At 45.0% G+C, this 20,117-nt stretch overlaps 1 protein-coding gene across 2 annotated transcripts in view; it reads right to left on the reverse strand.

The window, feature by feature from the left end:
* Positions 1 to 20,117, reverse strand: part of PLA2G7 (phospholipase A2 group VII) — a 28,331-nt gene that overhangs the window by 5,861 nt on the left and 2,353 nt on the right. Inside the window, exons 2-7 of one of the 2 annotated variants that reach the window (XM_074348859.1) lie at positions 10,843 to 10,985; positions 5,604 to 5,725; positions 4,946 to 5,090; positions 3,293 to 3,386; positions 1,082 to 1,150; positions 402 to 528 (exon numbers count right to left, since the gene is read on the reverse strand). In XM_074348859.1, coding sequence (XP_074204960.1) covers positions 402 to 528; positions 1,082 to 1,150; positions 3,293 to 3,386; positions 4,946 to 5,090; positions 5,604 to 5,725; positions 10,843 to 10,951 — 666 coding nt within the window. In that variant the 5' untranslated portion in view covers positions 10,952 to 10,985. The remainder of the gene's footprint in view (positions 1 to 401; positions 529 to 1,081; positions 1,151 to 3,292; positions 3,387 to 4,945; positions 5,091 to 5,603; positions 5,726 to 10,842; positions 10,986 to 20,117) is intronic. The other variant, XM_074348860.1, reaches the window with a different exon arrangement.

The raw sequence follows: 20,117 nt of genomic DNA on the forward strand, positions 1-20,117 counted from the left end.
TGAAACATGGAAGCAAAACAAAAAGAAGAAGTAATTTGTCCAAGATTATCCCACCGCAAAGTGTTGGCACCAGAATTCAAATGTAGAGCTGGATTCTAAGGCCTGGATTCTTAATACTATTCCATACCACCTCTTTGAAAAGAAGCCTTTAGTTCTAATGCAAAAGAATTCTGAATATTCACTGTCATCTTCTAGGATTTTGATGTTGGTCTTTGTTTTTACTATGATCTAGATATTTCATTAAGGGGATTTTATTATTCTGAGAATCTTGACAGACCTCCTGGGCACGGGAAGTAAGGGGGCCTAGGGGCACAGTCCACCATATGTAACATGGAATTAACAAATGGCCTCGTGGTGCAGGCAGGTGGCATGGCGCCACCTCTCCTCTTGCTGCAACCCACCTGCTCATTTCGTAGAGGAAACTCCTCGTCCCCTCGTTTCAGGGTTCTGATATAGAGCCAAGTCTTGTTCCCTGTTTCTGCAGCAGTTTGGTCCCTGAAGTAGTAAGTCGCAGATGCAGATTCGTCTCTACGATGCAAACAGAATCCATCACTTATACCTGCTCTTTCTCTCCATCTCACCCGTGTTCCTTGTCCCCATCATCCTTGAATCTTTCTGACTTCCCTTTGTTCTTCCACTCCACATTTTTTTTAATCAAAGAGGCCCAAGGGAGTTCTAAGAAAAGACACTGTCGCCTGTAACAATCCACTCCATCCTCACAATTCTGGGAGGCCGTGGTGTTGAAAACCCACTCCTGGAATCAAATCCCAGCACTGCCATTTACTCTCTGTGTGGCTTCGTGCAAGTTACTTGCCCTTCCTTAGCCTTATTTTCTGCCTCCTTGAAACAATGATAATGGTGACCATCTTCAAGGATTGTGATGAAGATGAGAAGAGATGGTGTATGAACACAGACGGCACTCAGTAAACACTCCAGGAACGTTAGCTGTTTTTTTAAATACTTAACAACCAAACTCAGTCTCCTTTTTTTTTTTATCATGTAACCATCGTTGACAATCCTACCAACATTTTCCACAAACTTCTATGAAAAGCAGGACTCAGCCACATAGCAGAAGACATACCTGTGTTCTACAGCAGCGACTATAAACCCGTAAGATGCCAGGTCAATGCCAACAGCAGAATAAATTGTCCTTCAAAACAAAAAGAGGAAAGCAATCATCTGTCAGTCGGGTCCACTAATAGACCTGGGAGGATGGAGGCTGTTACACCCCTGAGGTGGTGCCCTGGGGTAAAGCAGAGAGCTGTGGTTCCCAAAGAGGGCTGACATTACCCCTTGGTGGGGATTTGACCACGTCTGGAGGTATTTTCATGATCATGAGTGGGGGAGGGTGCTACTGGCATCTGGTGGGTAGGGGGATGCTGCTAAACACCCTACAGTGCACAGGACCACCTCCCACAACGTGAAGTTATCCAGTCCAAGATGTCAGTGGTACCAAGGTTGAGAAACTCCAGTGCAGTGGTTATAAATATTGCCTTTGAGAGTTCTGGGTTTTAATCTTGGCTCTGCCGCTTGCCAGCAAGGTGACTTGAGGTGATTACATTACTCGATTTCTGTCACCTGTAAAATGGGGATCATAAAGCCTTTCTTTTAGAATAGTTGCGAGGTTTGGATAAGATAAGGTAGACTGCACAGGAAGGCAGTTCTGTGTGATGCTTAAGAGAACAGGACCTGCACTCTGACCACTGCAGGTGTTTGGATCCTGGGCGCCCAATGTATCAGCTGTCTGCCTTGGATAAGCCACTTAGCTTTCCTCCGCCTCGGTTCTTTATCTGCAGAAGAGTGACGCTGTAATAGAATGGTCCCTGGGGTGATTACTGTAAGGACGAAGTAAGTTGACACATTTTCGGTGCTTATACCCATTTCTAAAATAAGGTAAATACTAAACACATGTTAGCCGTTATGTAAGTGACGGGACAGGGTGAGACAGGTAAGAGTTATGTGCTAATAAGCAACTACTTTTATAACCCCTCCACGTCTCCATTCTGCTCAATCTCTTCTCCCATCATGTGTTCAATAGGAGACGTCCACAGAGAATAAAAGGAGGCAGGTGGCAACTATGTCGTCTACCCCGGATGATGCAGGACCAGCTCAGGAAAGGAAAGGAGTCTGGTACCGGGATCAGCAGAGCGTTCCTATAAAAGGCCAGAGAGTAATTACTTCTAGCTCCGCCGTCCATACGTTATTTGTCACAACTACTCAGCTCAGCACAAAAGTAGCAGAGACAATGTGGAAAATGAGTGAGTGTGGCTCTCTGTTCCAATAAAACCTTGTTTACAGAAACAGGCAGCAGGCTGGCTTTGGCCCTCGGCCCCTAAGATGCCAAGCGCTGGTCTGGTAAAAATCAGGTAACCAGCTGGACCACAGCTGAAGACCTGGAGATGATTTCTTTTTGCAGATGCTCCCCGACTTCCTTCCAGCTAAAAGCCACCGTTTCTGTTCTGAACGTCTTACGATCCTCTGAGGTGGAAGACGGTGGGGTGGGGGCAGTTGAGAAGCTGCAGGGAGAGAGTGGACAGGGTGTGATGGCCACAAGAGCGGGCCCCTCAGACATCACAGCACAGAGACCAGAGCTGACGAAGACCCCAGCCAGCTCCTGCCCCTGCGGGTCCACCACCATGTTCGAGTGAAAGCTATGCTTCCAGGTGTGCTGGTCCCAGTGACTGGACACGGTGTGGGTTTAACACAGACCCTTTCCTGTGAGATGCAGGACTCCTCTGACGGGCAGCTCTGGGGCGAGCACTCCCTCCGTCAGCCTGGCCTAGTCCTGCTTAGAACGTGCTGCCGTCTGAGGCTCTTCACATCTAGCCCTTCTCTGTTTCCCTTCTCCTTCCCAGGTGTCCAGCCGCATCACGGTCTGAAGTCTTTTCCCATCTTCTCTGTTCCTTCCCTTCCACCCTTCACAGGCCTTTCTCTCAATCAACGGCTTTCACAGCTAATCCAATCATGATGTCTATTTCTCGGAGGACCTGAACTAACACAGTGGACTATTTTGAGAGTGTACATACACAGCCAAAAATGCAACATGCTCTCTCCTCTGTGGTAAAGCCGGCCTCCAAGAGCCGGAAGCAGGAAAAGACAGGGCTAGGAATGATCAATAGATAATAGCTTGATAATCAGTAACAGATCACAGCTAATTCTTGAGGAACCCCAACTCCTCCAGGACAGGGGCCAGCCTGACACTCCAAAATCTGCTATCCCTTTTTGGGGGCAAAAACATGTATTCAGTCCTTGATCCCTAGAGGCTAAAATTGCTTAACCTGTGAAACTTTACCTGAAGGCTCCAAGACCATGTGAAAAAATGATTAGTGGGTATTTTTCACCAGTCCTCAGAGGGGAATTCCAGGCTGCAGGAGTTGTCATTGAACCTAGACAGCAGTGGGAGATTATAATGAGTGCTTTCTCTGACTTGAATGTTGCTGGTTAATTTAATGTGCATCTCCTCAGTGTAAAATCCTGACCCATGAAATTTATGTGTTTGTGCAATAAGAGTAAACTCATTACAAAGTCTTCTGCTAGAGATCCACCAACCAAGGGCCTGAACCATGTGTTTTTCCTAAGACCATAGGGTCATCCATTATCAGTTCTCACCACCAGGTCTGAACTTGAGGTGGGACATTTTCCTACTTAGAGGTGTATTCAGGAAGTCTGGTCCTTATCACCGATACCAGGTTTTGGCAAAACTTCAAAGGAAATGTTCTGAACCAAACTACCAGTAAACCTCAGGAACATTAATTTCACTGAGACCCAGAACCTCTGAATCAGAGACTCCTCTCATTCTAACCTGACCGTGGTCAAGAGAAAGGTGGAAAGACCTTTGACTTCACACTCAGATGTAGCTTTGGACGCAGCTCTAACACTCACTTGCTCCTGACCTTGGGCAAGTTCAGAGAACTCTCTGACCTTCAGACTCCTCTTCTGTAAAATGAAGGAAATGATATTGACCTCATAGGGGTTTTGTGAGAAATATATTTAAGTATGAATATGTGTAAAGGGTACCTATCCAGTCACCTAGTAAAGGGCTCAAGAATGGAAGATACTGTCTTTTCCTTCACTTCCCACTTGTTATTGTCATCATTACCATCCATCATTTGTGTTTTGCTTTCTCATCAGCAAATGGAGGTGTGCTCATCGGAAATGAATGTGATGACAGCTGGGGAAGTGACTTAGGTATTATTCAGCACCATAACGGTGTGTAGTTACAGGGTTTTCATCATTTCTATCATAAAGTGGTTCTTAAGAAAACTCCAAGGAGATGTTTAAAATGAATGCCAAAAGTTACAGGCATTTTTGAGGGGGAATTCGAAGACATAGTTAACACCAGCCCCACAGTAGTGTCTGGTCAAACAGATAAGGAAGAACAAATGAGCATCAGTGAAATGTAGACAAATGAAGGGATGAAAGCTCATCAGATGGTCCTAGGGAGAAAGGCTGGCCCCTTGGGGTGGGCGATGGGAAGGAGACTAAGTTCCCTGTTTATAATGAGTAAGAAATAGCTTTTACTCCTTTGTTTTGGATCTGGACAGTTATGATGGCTTCAGCTTTCCTTCCCTTTTTCCTGACTGTAGAAAGCACCTTAGCACAGAGCATGTACACAGGTGGTGGTCACGCCAGCCCAGCTGCTAGTTCACCGTATCACTGCCACCCTCCCCGAGTATGTGAGAAGGAAAAGTGAGACCAGCCACAGAGAGATGTTAGAGCCGGTCTGAAAGTCTGATGCTTCCACTCCCTCCACCTATCCCATCACATTCAGGACGGACAAAACGAGAACCCTCGATTCTCAGATAGTTACCTGGCCTTTTAAGAAGCAAGTGTGTCATCTTAGGAGATGTTTAGACTGGAGACCATCTCCTTGGGTCTTTAACTGCCTGCCACGCTCGCTGTTTCCCAGTATTTTTCTTAGATTCTAGAGCAACAGAAATCTTACCAAAGAAAAAGCTCAAAATTTTGCCCATCATCCAGTGTGTTCCAAGAAATTTACTGAGACCCCAAAAATATTCTTTGTTTGGGATCCAAAGGGTGTCAGAGCGATTGTCATCTTGGGATGGATAATACAAACGCAAGAAGGTGCCCTGTAGAGGAAAGAAATTAAGGTTACTTTTAGTCAAGTGGCTTCTCAAACCTATTCCAACAGCAATTTTGCATATCTAATTAGTAGGGACCCAAATATAGTCAAAATGAAGAGAAAAAGAACAATATGCTTTCTGAGTGAATGAGTATGAGCAGCCTGGTTTCTGTTGTTAGAGAGGGGGTGGGGGGGGAAAGAGAGTTTATAGAGAAGTTAATCTGATGACAGCAACGAACCAGGAATGATTTAACTAGCAAAAGGCTCCCAGCGGGGAGGGTATAGCTCAGTGGTAGAGCACGTGCCCAGCATGCACAAAGTCCTGGGTTCAATCCCCAGTACCTACATTAAAAAATAAATAACCTAGTTACCCCACACACAAAATTTTTTTAAAGGTTCCCAAAAGGCAAAATGAGTTCCTCTCAGGGGAGGGCAAGGTCAAGTTTCAAAACCTTCTAGTGGGCCACAGCCACAGTCAATATTAGAATATAAGGAAAAGTGGTACAAATCAAAGCATTACCTTATCCGTGTAATCAAACATCAAGTCTGTACAACCAACGGCATAAGATCCATTTCCTCTGGGGATTTTCGTTCGACCAAAGCTTGCAGTAGCCATCAGACCTTGTATTTTATTGACCCAGGCTGGAAAACAGGTCAATAGTCCCTCACTTGTCATCCATTACACTCCAGATCTTATTATGCAAAGAAACTCCAAGGGAATCAAGTATCTGCCCATCATGTCTCTGGCCTCCTTCATTTCTTCACTAACAGAGTAAAACACACACACAATTATTGAGGGCCTGCTGCGTGCAAAGGGCCGTGTGGGGGAAAGATGGACGTAGACGTAGAACTTCACCCAAGATGCTAAGGATCATCACCTCCTAATGCTTACAGCCTTGCCCTTAGCTTCTACTCTGATCCAGAGCATATGAAAAACCACCTCCCAAATCTGTTTTGCCTAAATGTGAACTTGACCTTACATTTCAGATTTGGGCTCGCCGCTTCCCCTTGGATATCTCCATCTGACATCCTTCCCATAAAGAACGGCAAAGCCTATGGTCCAAAATGAAACTAAAGGACCGTCTCCTAACTCCCCTCCTTCATTCCCCAACCACACAGCCCGCAGCCCCAGAACTCCCTAACTTGGGTTGCCCAAGATAGAAACCTGCAAATCATGCTACTCTCCTAACTCTTTCTCCCCAATCCCCACCATCCAAGTTTCAGTTTCCAATGTTTGTTTTTAGCTTAGAATTCTCTCTCCAATATGTTCCTAACCCTCTAGCTCAACTGTCTCATTTACACCTTCACTGTCTCCTAACCAGACAATTGCCATCTCTCCTGGGTGTCCTCTTCACCTTGAATGCATCCTTCAAATGCATCCTTCACACAGCTCCTGCAGTGATTTAAAGGACAAATCTCAGCAGGCAATTCTTAAAATCCTCTGTGCCTTCCTCTCACCCGGTGTTTTTTTCTTGACAAGGGAATATATTGGAATCTTTCTGGAAGGGGGTTTTGGAGGCTGTAGGTAAATCTACACACGTCTTCCAGCATGGTGTGGCTTATCTTTCCAGTGTTCTGGGGTTGAAACTCCTGGAGGTTCCCAGGTGCACAAGTTGAATCCCAAGTTTCCGGGCACTGTAAGAGACCCTCCATGACCGGGAGGTCCACCGCCTCCTACTCTTCCTCTTTATCTCCCTTCCATGTGTTCAGCGCTCCCCAGTGACACACTGGGCTTTTCCGATGCCTCTGCACCTTAGTAAATGCTATTCCCCGTGTTTAAAATCCCCGGGGCAAACTCCTGTTCAGCCTTTAACATCTTGATTGGATGTCAGGTCTTCTCAGAAGCCTTCCCTGATCCCCCAGACTTAATCATTTCATCCTCAGTATTAAATCCATTCCCTGGAGGAAGCATAATCAGTATCTGGTACTAACTTATAATGGAAAAGAATCTGAAAAACATATGTATGTGCATATAACTGAATCACTTTGCTGTACACCCGAAACTAAAACAACATTGTAAATCAACTATACTTCAATTTTTTAAAAAAAGCCTGAACTCTAAAACAAACAAAAAATCAATTCCCTATATATATTTTTATCATTCTTATCATATTAAAATTGTGTTTACACACTCTGTCCCTCACACAAGGCTGTTTCATAAGAGCTGTATCCACATCTCTGTATCCTCAGATCTTCACATCTGGCACATAATCGGTGCCCAATAAATATTTGTGAAAAGAGCTGAACCTAGTTGTTCGCTGTCGCTGGGTCTCTTTTGTTTCTGCCAAATGCTTGGTGGCATATATTTTTTCACCTGCCCACTCTTGAGAGGTTTTCTCTCTCTGGTGCCAAAACCCTTCAACACACCCGAAGTTTCACCTGTTCTCCTCCTTCCTAACCCCCAGTCAAGTCCAGGATGATCTCAGGATGGTGAGACCATGTGTCAGCGTATCTAGACTTTGGCTCTTCCCGATTCAGCCCGCCTGCTCTTTTCCCTCCACTGGACTGTGAGAGGTGATGACTTTGCCAGACAGAGTCCCCCGTGCTTCCCACCGCACTCTGCCTCTGCCACGTAGACCCTGAGAACGATGTTAGGTGTGGTACCCACATCAATACCATAGGGCATCACTCAGAAAGGTTTTGAGTCATGAGAAGACGCCCATTACATCCTCCACGTGGATGACTTGTGTGAAGCCCCTGCCAGGGATGAGCATTTCCATACATAAGGCCTTGCTACTCAAAGTTGGTCCATGGACCAGCATCACTGGCATCACCTGGGAGTTTGGAAATGAGGCTCTTAGGCCTCACCTGGATTCCACTGAATCAGAAAAGCCATGCCTATCCAAGTGTAAGAAGTACTGGGCTAAGGTACCAGCCCACCTGGTCTGACACATGGTCAGCAATTCCTGGCCAAGTGGTAGGGGCTAGTTCCGAGGAAGACAGTGGCTGAGATGAATGGACCCTGGTATTGGAGCCAGGTGATCCCATTTTGGATTCCAGCTGTCCATCTGACAAGCTACGACGCTCTGGCCTAAGCAATGTACTCCCCTCTCTGATCTTCATTGGTGAAGTGGGGGTAAAGCACTTGGCCAGCCCCCAGGATACTTGTAAGGATAAAGTGATAATATAAGCCAAATAGCCCACACAGAACACGTAACAGGCAGACCGCTGGTAGTGTTCGCCCCTTCCCTAGAGTTAGTTGACTCTGGCTACCCAAACTCAAGCCCTAAAATGGTTGTAGCAGATCTAAACGAGGCCATGCCATTTTCCTCCGGGTAGATTCAAAACCCAAGGCATTTCTTCATAAACATTTCTTCAGAAAGCTTTACCTGTAAGGCTAACATATTAGGGTCTATTTAGAATTACGAAAGGCTTTTTCTCCCCCATTTAAGACTGTCTACTGAGCGGTCCTTCGTGAGGTAACGGGCAGACGTCGAGCCCAGAGGGTGGCAGGGTAGGCCTTCCGGGGCGAGCAGCCCATGCCCCGCGGCGGCCCCGCCCACGGGCAGCCGTGGCCTGGCTCGCAGACTTGCTGAGGGGCCCCGGAGAACTCGCAGCTGCCTCGGAGGCGCCACCTCTGGAGCTGGGAGTTCAGTTCTAGAGCCTTGGGAAGGTTCCAAGGTGCACAAGGCTCCCCTTGTGAGATCTCAGTTCCCTCTGGGCCCTGGGAACCTTGTCTCATCACCCAAGGTGCGCCCTGGTCCTCTGAGGCTTGCTCCACCAAAAAGCATCCGTCAGCAATCGGGAGCCCGGGTCAAGGGGAGGCCGCAGGTCTGCCCATCCCAAGACGCCTGACCCCTGAGACGGTCTCGGCAAACTTGGCGCTGACCCAGGCTGGGGTTATAGGTCTCCAGGTCCCTGTGGCTGGTTACTGCCAGGGCAGCTGCAGAAAAGGTTCACCAGCCTGCAGCTAATCTGGTTATGGTTCTGTATTTCCTATCCTCAAACCATCTGTCAGGACTCACCACAAAGGAAGAGGCAGGGAGGAGACATGCCAGGTGGAACGGCCACTCTCTAGAGGACTTAGTTTTGTGGTTCAGAACTTATAAATTTATGTCACTTCCTACTTTAATTCAGCGTTATTTTAATAGGAGCGTTAGAACCTAAGGTATGCTATTAATCTTATTACACATTTTTGGTGACATTCATTTGTCAAATAGTCCTGATAACCCTTCCTGGGATTAGAGATGGACTGTACACATGCCAGGAAAATTACATTTTTTATATGGCCTTACGTCCTCCATTGGCAAACGGGATATCTCTAGCCTTGCTTATAAGCATTTTACCTGCATAACAGTATTTTCTATGGCTCCATTTAGTAAGAATAATACAAATAATCATCTATTATTTTCATCTTTTATTGAAAAACGATTTCTAATTTAAAAAATATTTATGCATTTATTTTTGGGTATCAAGAGATGAATAACGCAGTGTCCTGCAGTTTCTGTCTGTCCCACAATAGCTTTCCAATGATTTTCAGACACTAGGGGACATAGAACATGTTTTGAAATTCCCACCCTGTACCAATAGAAAGTGATATAAATGTCTCCTTGGTGAGAATTTGCTCATCATGTAAGATGCTACCTGTTCCCAATTGATGGAAAAGGTAATAGGAAAATGAATTTAACCAGGCTGCCAGCTCCTTGAATATAAGCCCTTTGTCTTAGTCACCAGTGTGTTACTCATGCCTCAGCTTCCTGGTAAGAGTTGCTACATGAATGGACCTGTGAGATACGATGCCACCTGCTAGGCAGATGCGGATACAAGATAAAGTTCCTCTTCATTTATTTCCCCCTGACGCTGATGCATTCATTTTCTCAACTATGAAGCGGGCAAAATTTATAAGGCACTGAGTTATGAAATGTCTTTTGGAAATGTCACAGTAAGGAGTCACCCATCCAGCCTGAACAACGAGGTTCAGAGCAGCCTTATCTACCCAGGTGTGTGAGTCTGTGGGTACAGACAACAGGGCACCTTTCAGAGGCCACCCTGCCCTGCTCCCCTGGGGGGACCAGACAGAGGCGTTCATGCATCACAACCCTCTGGCATTAGCAGGAAGTCATGAAGCCCCAGACGTAATCGTTTTGCAATTGAGGTCCTTCTAGGTGATGGCAGATGTCCCCCCCTGGAGATGGCTGTCCTACTCTGGCCAACACTCCTGGGCCTGTCTAAGCCATCCTCCTTTCCTTGCCTCCCACTGCAAGGTAAATAAAAGCAAGTGATTCACATCTATTCTCATCTGGAGCTCCCAGTGCCTACTGGTCCCTGCTGCTCCCTGTCAGTAGACAGACAGGTTGACTCTCTCTAGATCCCAGACTCTCAGTTGTCATCCTTTCCCACAACCAAACAGGACGACACCTGCTGATGGAGACACCTGCCTCTTCCTCACCTTTGTGGGGGTGGGTTTCAGGGTTGCCTCTGGGGGAACTCCAAGGGAGGTGTGTTACTGTGCTGGGTGGGAGGGGGTTAGGGCTGTGAGGCAGAGAAGGGGCGATGAGGACCTTCTCCTCAGTGACTGGGACCTGAGTTTCCAGCTTGTCTGAAAATGCCTCCTCCTGGGCCGTCCTGCAGTCCTGATGTTGGAGAAGAAGGCGCTGCTCTAGTTTTCGTAGGAAGAGGAGAGAGTGAGGCCCTCCCCTCCTCCAGGAGAGGGAGGCTCTCCACTGCCATATTCTTAGAAGCCCACACACGCAACTTCCCTGGGACCACCAGGAGGCTGGCAACAGTAGCTCAAGCCCTGGAACAAATCTGCCTCTTACCTGATAATTTAATCTGGGCAATGGGATTTAGGTCTTGCCAGTCAAAAGGATGAACCAGTGCTAGGCAGCTGCAGAGGCAGAGAAGCGCATGTGATTTGGGCGGCAGCATCTTGGAAGCCGAGCAGACGTTTCAGCTTAACTTTCTTCAAGGCAGGTTATTAAAAGGAAAAAAAAAAAAAAAAAAAGACATGCAATAAGGAAGACTTTTGTAGGCTGGCAAACCAGGGAGATGAAGGTACTAGTAACATGATTTTGTATGTTATTAAGGGGAGAAGAGATTTTGGAAAAAGTGGCGCATGCATTTTCTGGAATGGGTTTTTGACCAGCACTAGGGTGTCAGAGTCCTTGGTAACGCTGGGCTGCAGAGCACAGAAATAACATTTTTAAGCTGTTATATGAGGTTACACAAACTTTGTAGCAGTCTAGTTTGGTTATAAGGGAGACCATCAAAATAGAATAATTACAACAATTGCATATCATAGTCATAATAGCACCCACAGGCACATGTCTAACACAAAGTAAACACTCAATACATTTTGGCTAATGTTCCCAACATATTTATAAAATAATCATGTTGCCGCAGCTGGCATTGTTTTTGGTGCTGGTGATGTTATATTTTCCGTGATCTATAATCCTGCCACACTGAGAGCTTCCCAAAGGTAGAAGTCAGATCTTACTTGCTGTCCCCAGGGCCCTATAGGGGGCTTGGTGCGCAGTTGGTGTGGAATAAATGTCTGACTAAAATGTCTGAATAAAACCAGACTCGTGGTAATAATAAATGACATTACAATGAGGCCCTACAGTAGCAACTTATCGACAAAAACTATCTTATATTTGTGCATCACTTTTTCCCCTTTAAAATACCCCCTCAGCTTTTGGGGGTGATGGAAATGGTCCAAGCCATCATCATTTCTCTCTCTCTTGAATCAGAATAACCTCTAACTGGTCTCCCTGCTTCTCCCCTCGCCTCTATGGTCTAATCCCAACACAACAGCCAGAGTGACCCTGGCACTCCCCTGCTGGGATCCCCCAGGTGGCTTCATATGACATAGAGCAGAAGCCACAGACCTTACGGTAACACAGAGGGCTCTACACCGTCTGCACTCAGCAGACGCCTCATGCCATCCCTGCCCGTCTTGTGCCCTCACCACACACTCACGTCTTCCCTGCCACTCACCAAACATACCAGGCACGCCCTGCCCCACCTTGGGATCTGCACCTGCGTCCCTCTTCCAGGAAGACTCTTTGCCAAGATACCCAGATGACTGGCTCCCTCACCCCTAGGTTTTCACTTCTATGTTACCCTCACCTAATTGAGGCTTTCCCTGATCAATTTAAAATTACAGCCCTACCCTCTCTCCACACAAACACATGCCCTATTTCTCCCATGTGTTTTATTTTTCTCTACAATATTTATGGCCAAAGAATATGCTCTGGATTACTTGCTAATTATTTGTTAATTTTTTTTTATCTTCCTCCACCAGAAAGTCAGTTCTGTGAGTGTAACAAATGTGGACTATTTTTTTTTCTCCCCTGCTGTATTTCCAGGACCTAGAACAGTGCTTGATACACAGCAGGCACTGATAGACACCTGCTGAGTGAATAAATTCCGAATTCCAGTAGTTTCTCACACACTGGTTACTAACACGATCTGAGCCACATTTAACGATCCATGTGGGTTTTGGTCCCACTGATTCTCGTGGGGTGCTAACTAGTTGGCATAGTTATTCTGCAGGAAGATGTAGGCTCATGGCACGGAACTTCATGCTTCTGAATATCTATGTCCTTCCCGGAATTCCCTGGCCTCCCTCGTGGCAGGAGGGGGCCATGGGACTGATTTCCGATAAATGGGCATTTGAATGGAAGCTGGTCTAGGACACTTAAATCTCCAACCCTTCCTTTTCCCCCATAGAGCAAACTTAGAAGCCACGTGTGGTGTCTCCTGATGGAGGAAAACAGTGGATCTGCCCGTAGCTAAACGCAAACATTAACATACGCATTTTGCATTCCTAGCCTCCTGCATTGGCAGCAGGGAAGTAGTTGCTCAATAATTGTTAACTAAATAAAGCCAAGGAGTCCAGCAAGACAACAGGAAGTCTTTTCCTTTGCAGGTTGATGTCACTCGTGTTCCCCATCTCCTTTGTCCCCAGGTGGTTCTGCTGATCCAATCTATGGGTTTCATTAGGGCTCTCATTTCCCTGAGCACTATAATTAGCATTTCTCCCACATTTCTTAGGGAACTTTGTGTTCACTGCCCTTCCTTCCCTTTTCAGGTGATTAGTGATCTGGTAATGCTGGGGCATCATCCCCTGTGGTTCACCATCCTGGCCTGCCTCTCCATAATTACCAAATGTCCCACACCCTCAGCTCTTGACCTTGGCTTCTCCAGGTGACAGCTCCTAACCTAACAAGCTGCTAAGAGGTCCTGGGGTGTTCAGGAGTTTTCCCTCATCAACTTCCAAATTACAGCCCTTTCTCCTGCAGACACCTTCTCAAAGTTCCCCAAAAGTTACCCTAAAGGAAAGAATCATATGCTAGTGGGGAGAGATGTTTTGGAGAAAAAGAGGGACTTTTAATGTCCCCCAAATCAGATCCCATCAAGCAGTGATCCACTGTGGCTACCCCCGCACCCTCTGGCTCTGGTGGCCAAGCTTCAGACAAGAATGAGTGAGAGATGCTTGCACGCAATACACCCGAGTGTGGACCTGTGTCCCGCAGGCAGGGCTATGTATTTCCCGCTGCACCCGCCGTGAGGGCCTCTCGCTTACCAGACATACAATGAACGTCTGCTGAATTAACCCAGGAATGACTTGGGCACGGCAGAACGGGGTCTGTGTGTGTCCTTGGTGACCCATGCATGTGTGCAGAGGTGCGTGTTTGGGGGCCGGCAGGGGATGTAAAGGAGAGGGGTCTGGAGCCCCCACCTGTGCACTAGCACAGCTACACCCACGGCTGCAGTCGGGCTGTCCTTGTGAATTCATGGCAGCCCCTTCTTTACTCCTTAGCTCCCTTCTCTCCATTCGGTGAAAGGCTTCTCTCTTTAAATGAACACCCCCTCCTTCACCCTGCCCTCCAGTTCCTTACAGTTGAGGGGCAGCTCTTCTCCCAGGAGCACCCAGAGCGGCAGGGATGACGCCCCTGCTGAAGCCCCTCTGCCTTCGGGTCAGTTCCGGACAAAGCCCACCCTCCCCGCTCTCTCCGGCCTCCTCCCTCCTGAGTCGGAGGTCTTGGCTCAGTCAGGGACAGCATCAGCCTCCCCCAGTGCCCCCCAAGCACCTATAAACCACGCCGCTCCACACGGCTGCTTGCATTTAATTCACGTGTTGCCTTCTGACATTTAAACAGTCTCATTTACTCTTTAACATTTTCTTGTCCTTTTTCCCCCCCAATATAACGAAGCCGTTCCTGAAAACAAGTCAAGTACTCTTCATCTTTTAAAATTTCTCATAGTTCTATGTACTAGTTTCTGATCCATTTCCGTAGCTTTGTTTCTCAAGTGAGCCGTTCTCTTACATGATTTTATTACGAGCAGCCACCAATCTTCCATGGCTGCGTTACGCATTTTAGGTAAAGAGGACCAAATATTTCCCACGTTGCTAAAAGGAAAACATTCCTCCTTGCTTTTCTGAACAAAGAACTACTATAATCAGCTGTAAGTCACTGGCTTCCAGGGACACTGGCTTCTTTGATCCTCTGATGGTTATTAAGATTTCTGAGAGGACGACCATGAGGCTCCCAAATCTGAACACAGAGGAATAATTCACAGGAAGTCTTTTATTTCTCACAGTTCTCTTTCCGCGGAAAAGTGCCTTCTTCTCAACCGTGGGATGTGACTTGGCTAGAAATGGATTTACATGCAAGAACCAGGGCCCTGAAAAACCTAATGTTGACTTTGGGCAATTAGAACTAGAGAATCCAATGTGACAAGACTAAAACCCTTGATACAGAAGTCTCCATAACCATAATGTCTGAAAATCTATTACCTCCACCACCAGCCAAGACAAACTTTTTTTTTTGAGAAAGATGTAACTAGACAGACGGAGCAATAACTAGTAAACAAAAAGCTAGGAACTCAGGACTTGCCTATTCTTAAACACTGCTAAGCTTCCCAAAGCAAAGTCAGCAATTCTAGTGGGCATATAAAGAGGTATCCTGATTTTTGGACAGCAAATTGGCAAGCCTTCAATTGTCCATAACCTCTGACTTTCTCAGTACATTTCTGAGATCAGCAGACATGCAAAATCTTATACACAACACAGGGAGGTAAAACCCTAAAAATGGAACGCCCTATTTATTCCAACTCTACAAGAGCCAACATATGTCAAACCATGAGAGAATATCATCACTGAGATTTTAGTGAGTTCTTAACATGATATTTACAAAATCATTCTTTATGGCCTAGGAAACTGTTTACCATACAATTTTAATTGAAAAAAAGAATATAAAATTACCAGGTAAAAGTCCATACTAAAAAGATTATTAAATAATATAATAAGGGTGGTGGAATTACAGGTGTTTTTTCCCCCAATGTGTTTCACATTTTTTACAATAAAATGTATTGTTTTACTAATAAGAAATAATTGACAGAAGATATTTAAGAAAGATGTATATTGGATGACCATGAAAAGTATTTGTTTAATATTAAGTAAAATGTTATGTAGAGGACTAAGAGAATTATCTATGGTCCCAGATACATAAAAGAAAAAAGGAAGTGGGGGAAGGGGACAACAAAAATAAGAAGAAACAAAATTAAAAGAAATAGAAATGTTTACAAAGTTTATCTCCTTTAGAGAGTTTCACAGGGTTAGAAACTAAAGGTAATTTTTAAATCCCTCTTTCTGCTTTTCTCTTTTCCAATACTTGAAATCAATGAGAATATTTACTGTAAAAAAAAAAAATCAACAATTTTTTAAATAGTAAAGCCTGAAACTCAACTCAACATCTTCAATTTTGGTTCCACCTTTAGAGAAGATATATGATTCCGTTTAAAAGCATCAGCAAAAAGTTCCTACTTCATACCTGCTAATATTGAAACTAGGAAAGAGAAAAGATAATATCTATTCTAACAATATTATTTTCTTTCTACCACATTAGCTAATGGAATCAAAACTTACAATGGACATGATCTCAAATGCGTAACCCTTAAGCGACTTTTGGAAACCTATCTAAAGCCTCTTATCTTGGACACAGTAGGTTCAACTCTTGTGTGATCATTTCACAACCTAAGAAAAGAGATATGGTCAAAAGAGCAAAATAAGAAGCAGTTCCCTACTGAGGAAGCAATTTAATTTTGCATGTATTTATAAGCACAAGAACCCAACAGCTACAAGTAAAATAAAATGACTTGGTTCTATTCACATTTTGAACATGGGAACTCATCTGGCTCCAGTCTGCAAATGTCCAAATGTTTGGGGCCCTATTTGGCTTGAAGGTCATAAATGGTTAAGTTATCTAAGGTCCCTGGGCAGTTTGCTGCCCATACTGGAAGCATCCTGGGACGTCCCACGCCAGTTAAACCCCGTCTGAATGAACTGGTGGGGCTTTAAGGACTTTGCCAAATGAAAGTTTATTCAGAGGGACAAGAACCCAATAATAACCAGACTGATGGGGGAACAAGGCAACAAGTCACATGAGGAGCTGCTGAAGGAACAAGGGATGTTTATTCTGGGGAAAGCCAGATGGCACATGACAGCTCCAGTTCTAAGGAAAGGGGGTGTGTTCTATGTGGACCCAGACAGAAGAACTCAGCTAGCTGGAGCTCTTCAACAAGTACCATATTCTCTCTATCAGAGGAGCAGTTTAAGCCCAGGTCTGTGGACCACCATCAAGGATATTGGAGAAGGGACTCCTGCACTGAAGCGGGGTGCATGTGGAATGGGCAGGCCTGACTAGATAACCCTAAACCTGGGGTTCGAGATCAGAAGTCTATCAGGTTACTGAAGGAGGTGAGGAGCTAGGAAACTGAACCTGGGACCTATTGTCTGAGACTTCTCTGAAGGTTTAAAGTGAATCTGTTTAAAATTAACGTAGAGTTGGCTTTAGGCAATACTTTTGCTTGGGGAATGGAAAAGGCTGCTTTATGGAAACACAAAGCCCTGACTCGATTTAATATACGTAACCACATTGTTTAAGGGTCTCGCTAGCTTGATCACATTGTTTGAAGGTCCTTAGTTACCTGATTGTGTTTTTGCAGACTGTTCCACAGAGCAGAACTGGAAAGCACGCAGGAAAAGAGCAGCCAATGGAAAGAGGATAAGAAGCACCAAACAAGACAGAAAAAAGGACCACAGAAGGGGGAGTTCTCGGGTCAACACACCTGGGCTTACCCCTCCCTCACTCAGTTGTCTTTCCCTCTTTTCCTTTTTTTTGAGCAATAAAGCGGCTTTCACTCTGCCCTCTGTCTCCACTGTGAATTCTCTCATGGCCAGAAGACGGGTTTTTAGGGGGCTTCCCCATCCGCTAACAATACCAGCCAGGTAACTTACATGAGCCCAGCAGGACCTGTGTAACAGAGAATGCAGACTTGGGGGCTGTGGCAGATGGGACCATCGGAAAGGGTCCAACTCTACTCCAGCTGATGGCTGCCATGCAGGAATGAGAGTTTCACGTTACCAGAAGTTCATTTTTTTCCCAAAGCTGGGACACTATATTTGTATGTAAAATATACTGACTTGTAAAGGAGGGCAGCTCATTCAACATTTCAAAACATTATATAAGTCAAACAGAATAGATCTGTGGCCTCCAGGAGAAACTAACCTCTCCCTTAAAGATGCCCTAACCATTGTCACATCTTGTCTGCAATTTGAACCGCCAGCCTGGCCACTTCAAGCTGAAATTCAGACACACTGGCCAACAAATAATTAATGGGGTCCAGCAGGAGAAGAGAACCAGGGGACCATTCAGTCACTAAGATCTGCATCTTCACTGTACACGACATGAAGGAAGAAGGACCTCTGTGTTTTTCTAAGCAGATGCATCTCTTTCTAGTAAGTTGCATGTCAAAATGAAGCAGGAAAGAGAAACAGGGTTGCCTCACTGTGGCAGTTGGTTGTCCCACCACTGAGAAGGTCAGGCCTACCCCAGTTGGTAAACAACTTTGAAATTCTTGCCTGGCCCTCTAAAATTTAGTCAGTCATCAACTAGGGAAAGTTCAGGTTTCCTCTGAGAGAGACTGCTTCACTAAGGGAAACAATCCTATTCAACTCTGGTTCACAGCCCTCTCCGGAAATTCTGCTGCCACATATAAACTTTCAACTATCAACAGATCTTTGCACTCCTGGATATCTGCACTCCCACACCCAGAACAAAGGCAAATCTGCTAACTTAAAAAAAAAATTCTTTTTTTCAGTTTCCAGCTTCTCCTTTGAATTTTATCTGATCAGTTTCAAGTTTCAAAAGCATGTCAGCTATTGCATTAGCATTCATTTCCCTGCATTCTATGAGGGTGTGTTTTATTGGTAACTCTTGGTTAAGGTTTTCCAAAACTCTGAGCAGAGCAAAATATTTTTTATGTATATAATAAATTATATTTATTGAAAAGAATAAAGAAATAGACACGGGAATTGTCATAAAATTTTTGAAAATGAAGTACAGGGAATTGAAAGTAGCAGAATATTAACAAATAATAACAGTAATAAAATCTCACATTACTTTTAAGAGCATATTCATTTAGCTTGTTTTTATAAGACAAGTGGGCCAGATGTAGCAAGGTCATCCCCATCATGTAGAAGGAAATTTGAGAAACATTAAAAACACAGCTTCTGGAAACAACCTAAGTGTCCATCAACAATTGACTGGATAAAGAAGTTGGGTATATTTATACAATGCAATACTAGACAGCCAGAAAAAAATAATAAAATAATGCCATTTGCAGCAACATGGATGGACTTGGAGAATGTCATTCCAAGTGAAGTAAGCCAGAAAGAGAAAGGAAAATACCATATGATACCACTCATATGTGGAATCTAAAAAAAAAAAAAAAAAAAAAGACAAACATTTACAAAACAGAAACAGACTCACAGACATAGAAAACAAACTTATAGTTACCAGGATGGGAAGAGGGTGGGAAGGGATAAACTGGAAGTTCGAGATTTACAGATACTAACTACTATATATAAAATAGATAAACAATAATTTTATACTGTATAGCACAGGGAACTATATTCAGTATCTTGTAGTAATGTATGATTAAAAAGAATACGAAAATGAACATACGCATGTTCCTATATGACTGAAGTACTGTGCTGTGCACCAGAAATTGACACAATGTTATAAACTGACTATACCTCAATAAAAACATATTTAAAAAAAAAAAACCCACAGCTTCTGTCCACCAACTGCACCCATCCTCCCCTAGGTCAACATAATAAATAAACCTGGAGCTACTTTCCCCTCCTCTCCTCTTCTCCTATAAAATCCATCCATCAGAGAGCACCAGAGTAAGCCCTGAAAAAAGTGTAAATCTATGACATCACGCCTCTGCTCTAAGCCACCCACTGCACTTGAAATGAAGTCCAGATGGCTTACCCCAGCCTCCAAGGCTCTGCATGACCTGGATCCCTGCCCCTCAACCTCACCCCTCTGCCTCCCTCTTTCCTCCCCTCCTCCAGACATGCTGCCCTCCAGTTGTGCCTGGGACACTTTGAGCTTGGCCCCAGCACTATGTGCCTGTGGTTCCGTCCACCAGAACCAAATGCTCATCTTCCAGGGGCTCATCCCAAAGCCATGTCTCAGAAAAGTCTCTCCTCAAAACCCAATCCAAGAAGTCAACATCCCTCCCCAGCTTGACACACACACACACACCCCGTCAACAATACTCTACCACGACACTCTGTTTCCTTTTCTTCAAAACATCTAGTACTTTCTGAATTTACCCCGTTCGTCCCTCAGTTCTAGAATGTGAACTCTGAGAACAGAGACTACATCTGCCCTGCTCTCTGCTGTGGACGTGGTGCTTGGCACCGCAGGTGCTCAGTAAGGATGTCCCAAAGTCAATGAAGGGATAAACTAAGCTTGCACTAGGAATCCACCAGCCCACTTAATTCAATGGGTATCTGTTTGTATAGCAGACTTTTCTCTCTCCGATTGCTAAGTTTATTTTGTTGAACTATAAGCCTATATACGTTAGACGTATCTATCAGTGTGTTATGAATCACTCCAGCAAAATGGAGCAAAGTGACAATGAGGGCCCAGACCAGGTGCCTGACTTCATAGACAAAGGCAGTCAGAACCCAACAACTGTCGCTTCAAATGACAGAGCTTTCTCAGAATTCTGG

This window comes from Camelus bactrianus, chromosome 20 (assembly GCF_048773025.1).
Source record: "Camelus bactrianus isolate YW-2024 breed Bactrian camel chromosome 20, ASM4877302v1, whole genome shotgun sequence".
NCBI lineage: Eukaryota > Metazoa > Chordata > Mammalia > Artiodactyla > Camelidae > Camelus > Camelus bactrianus.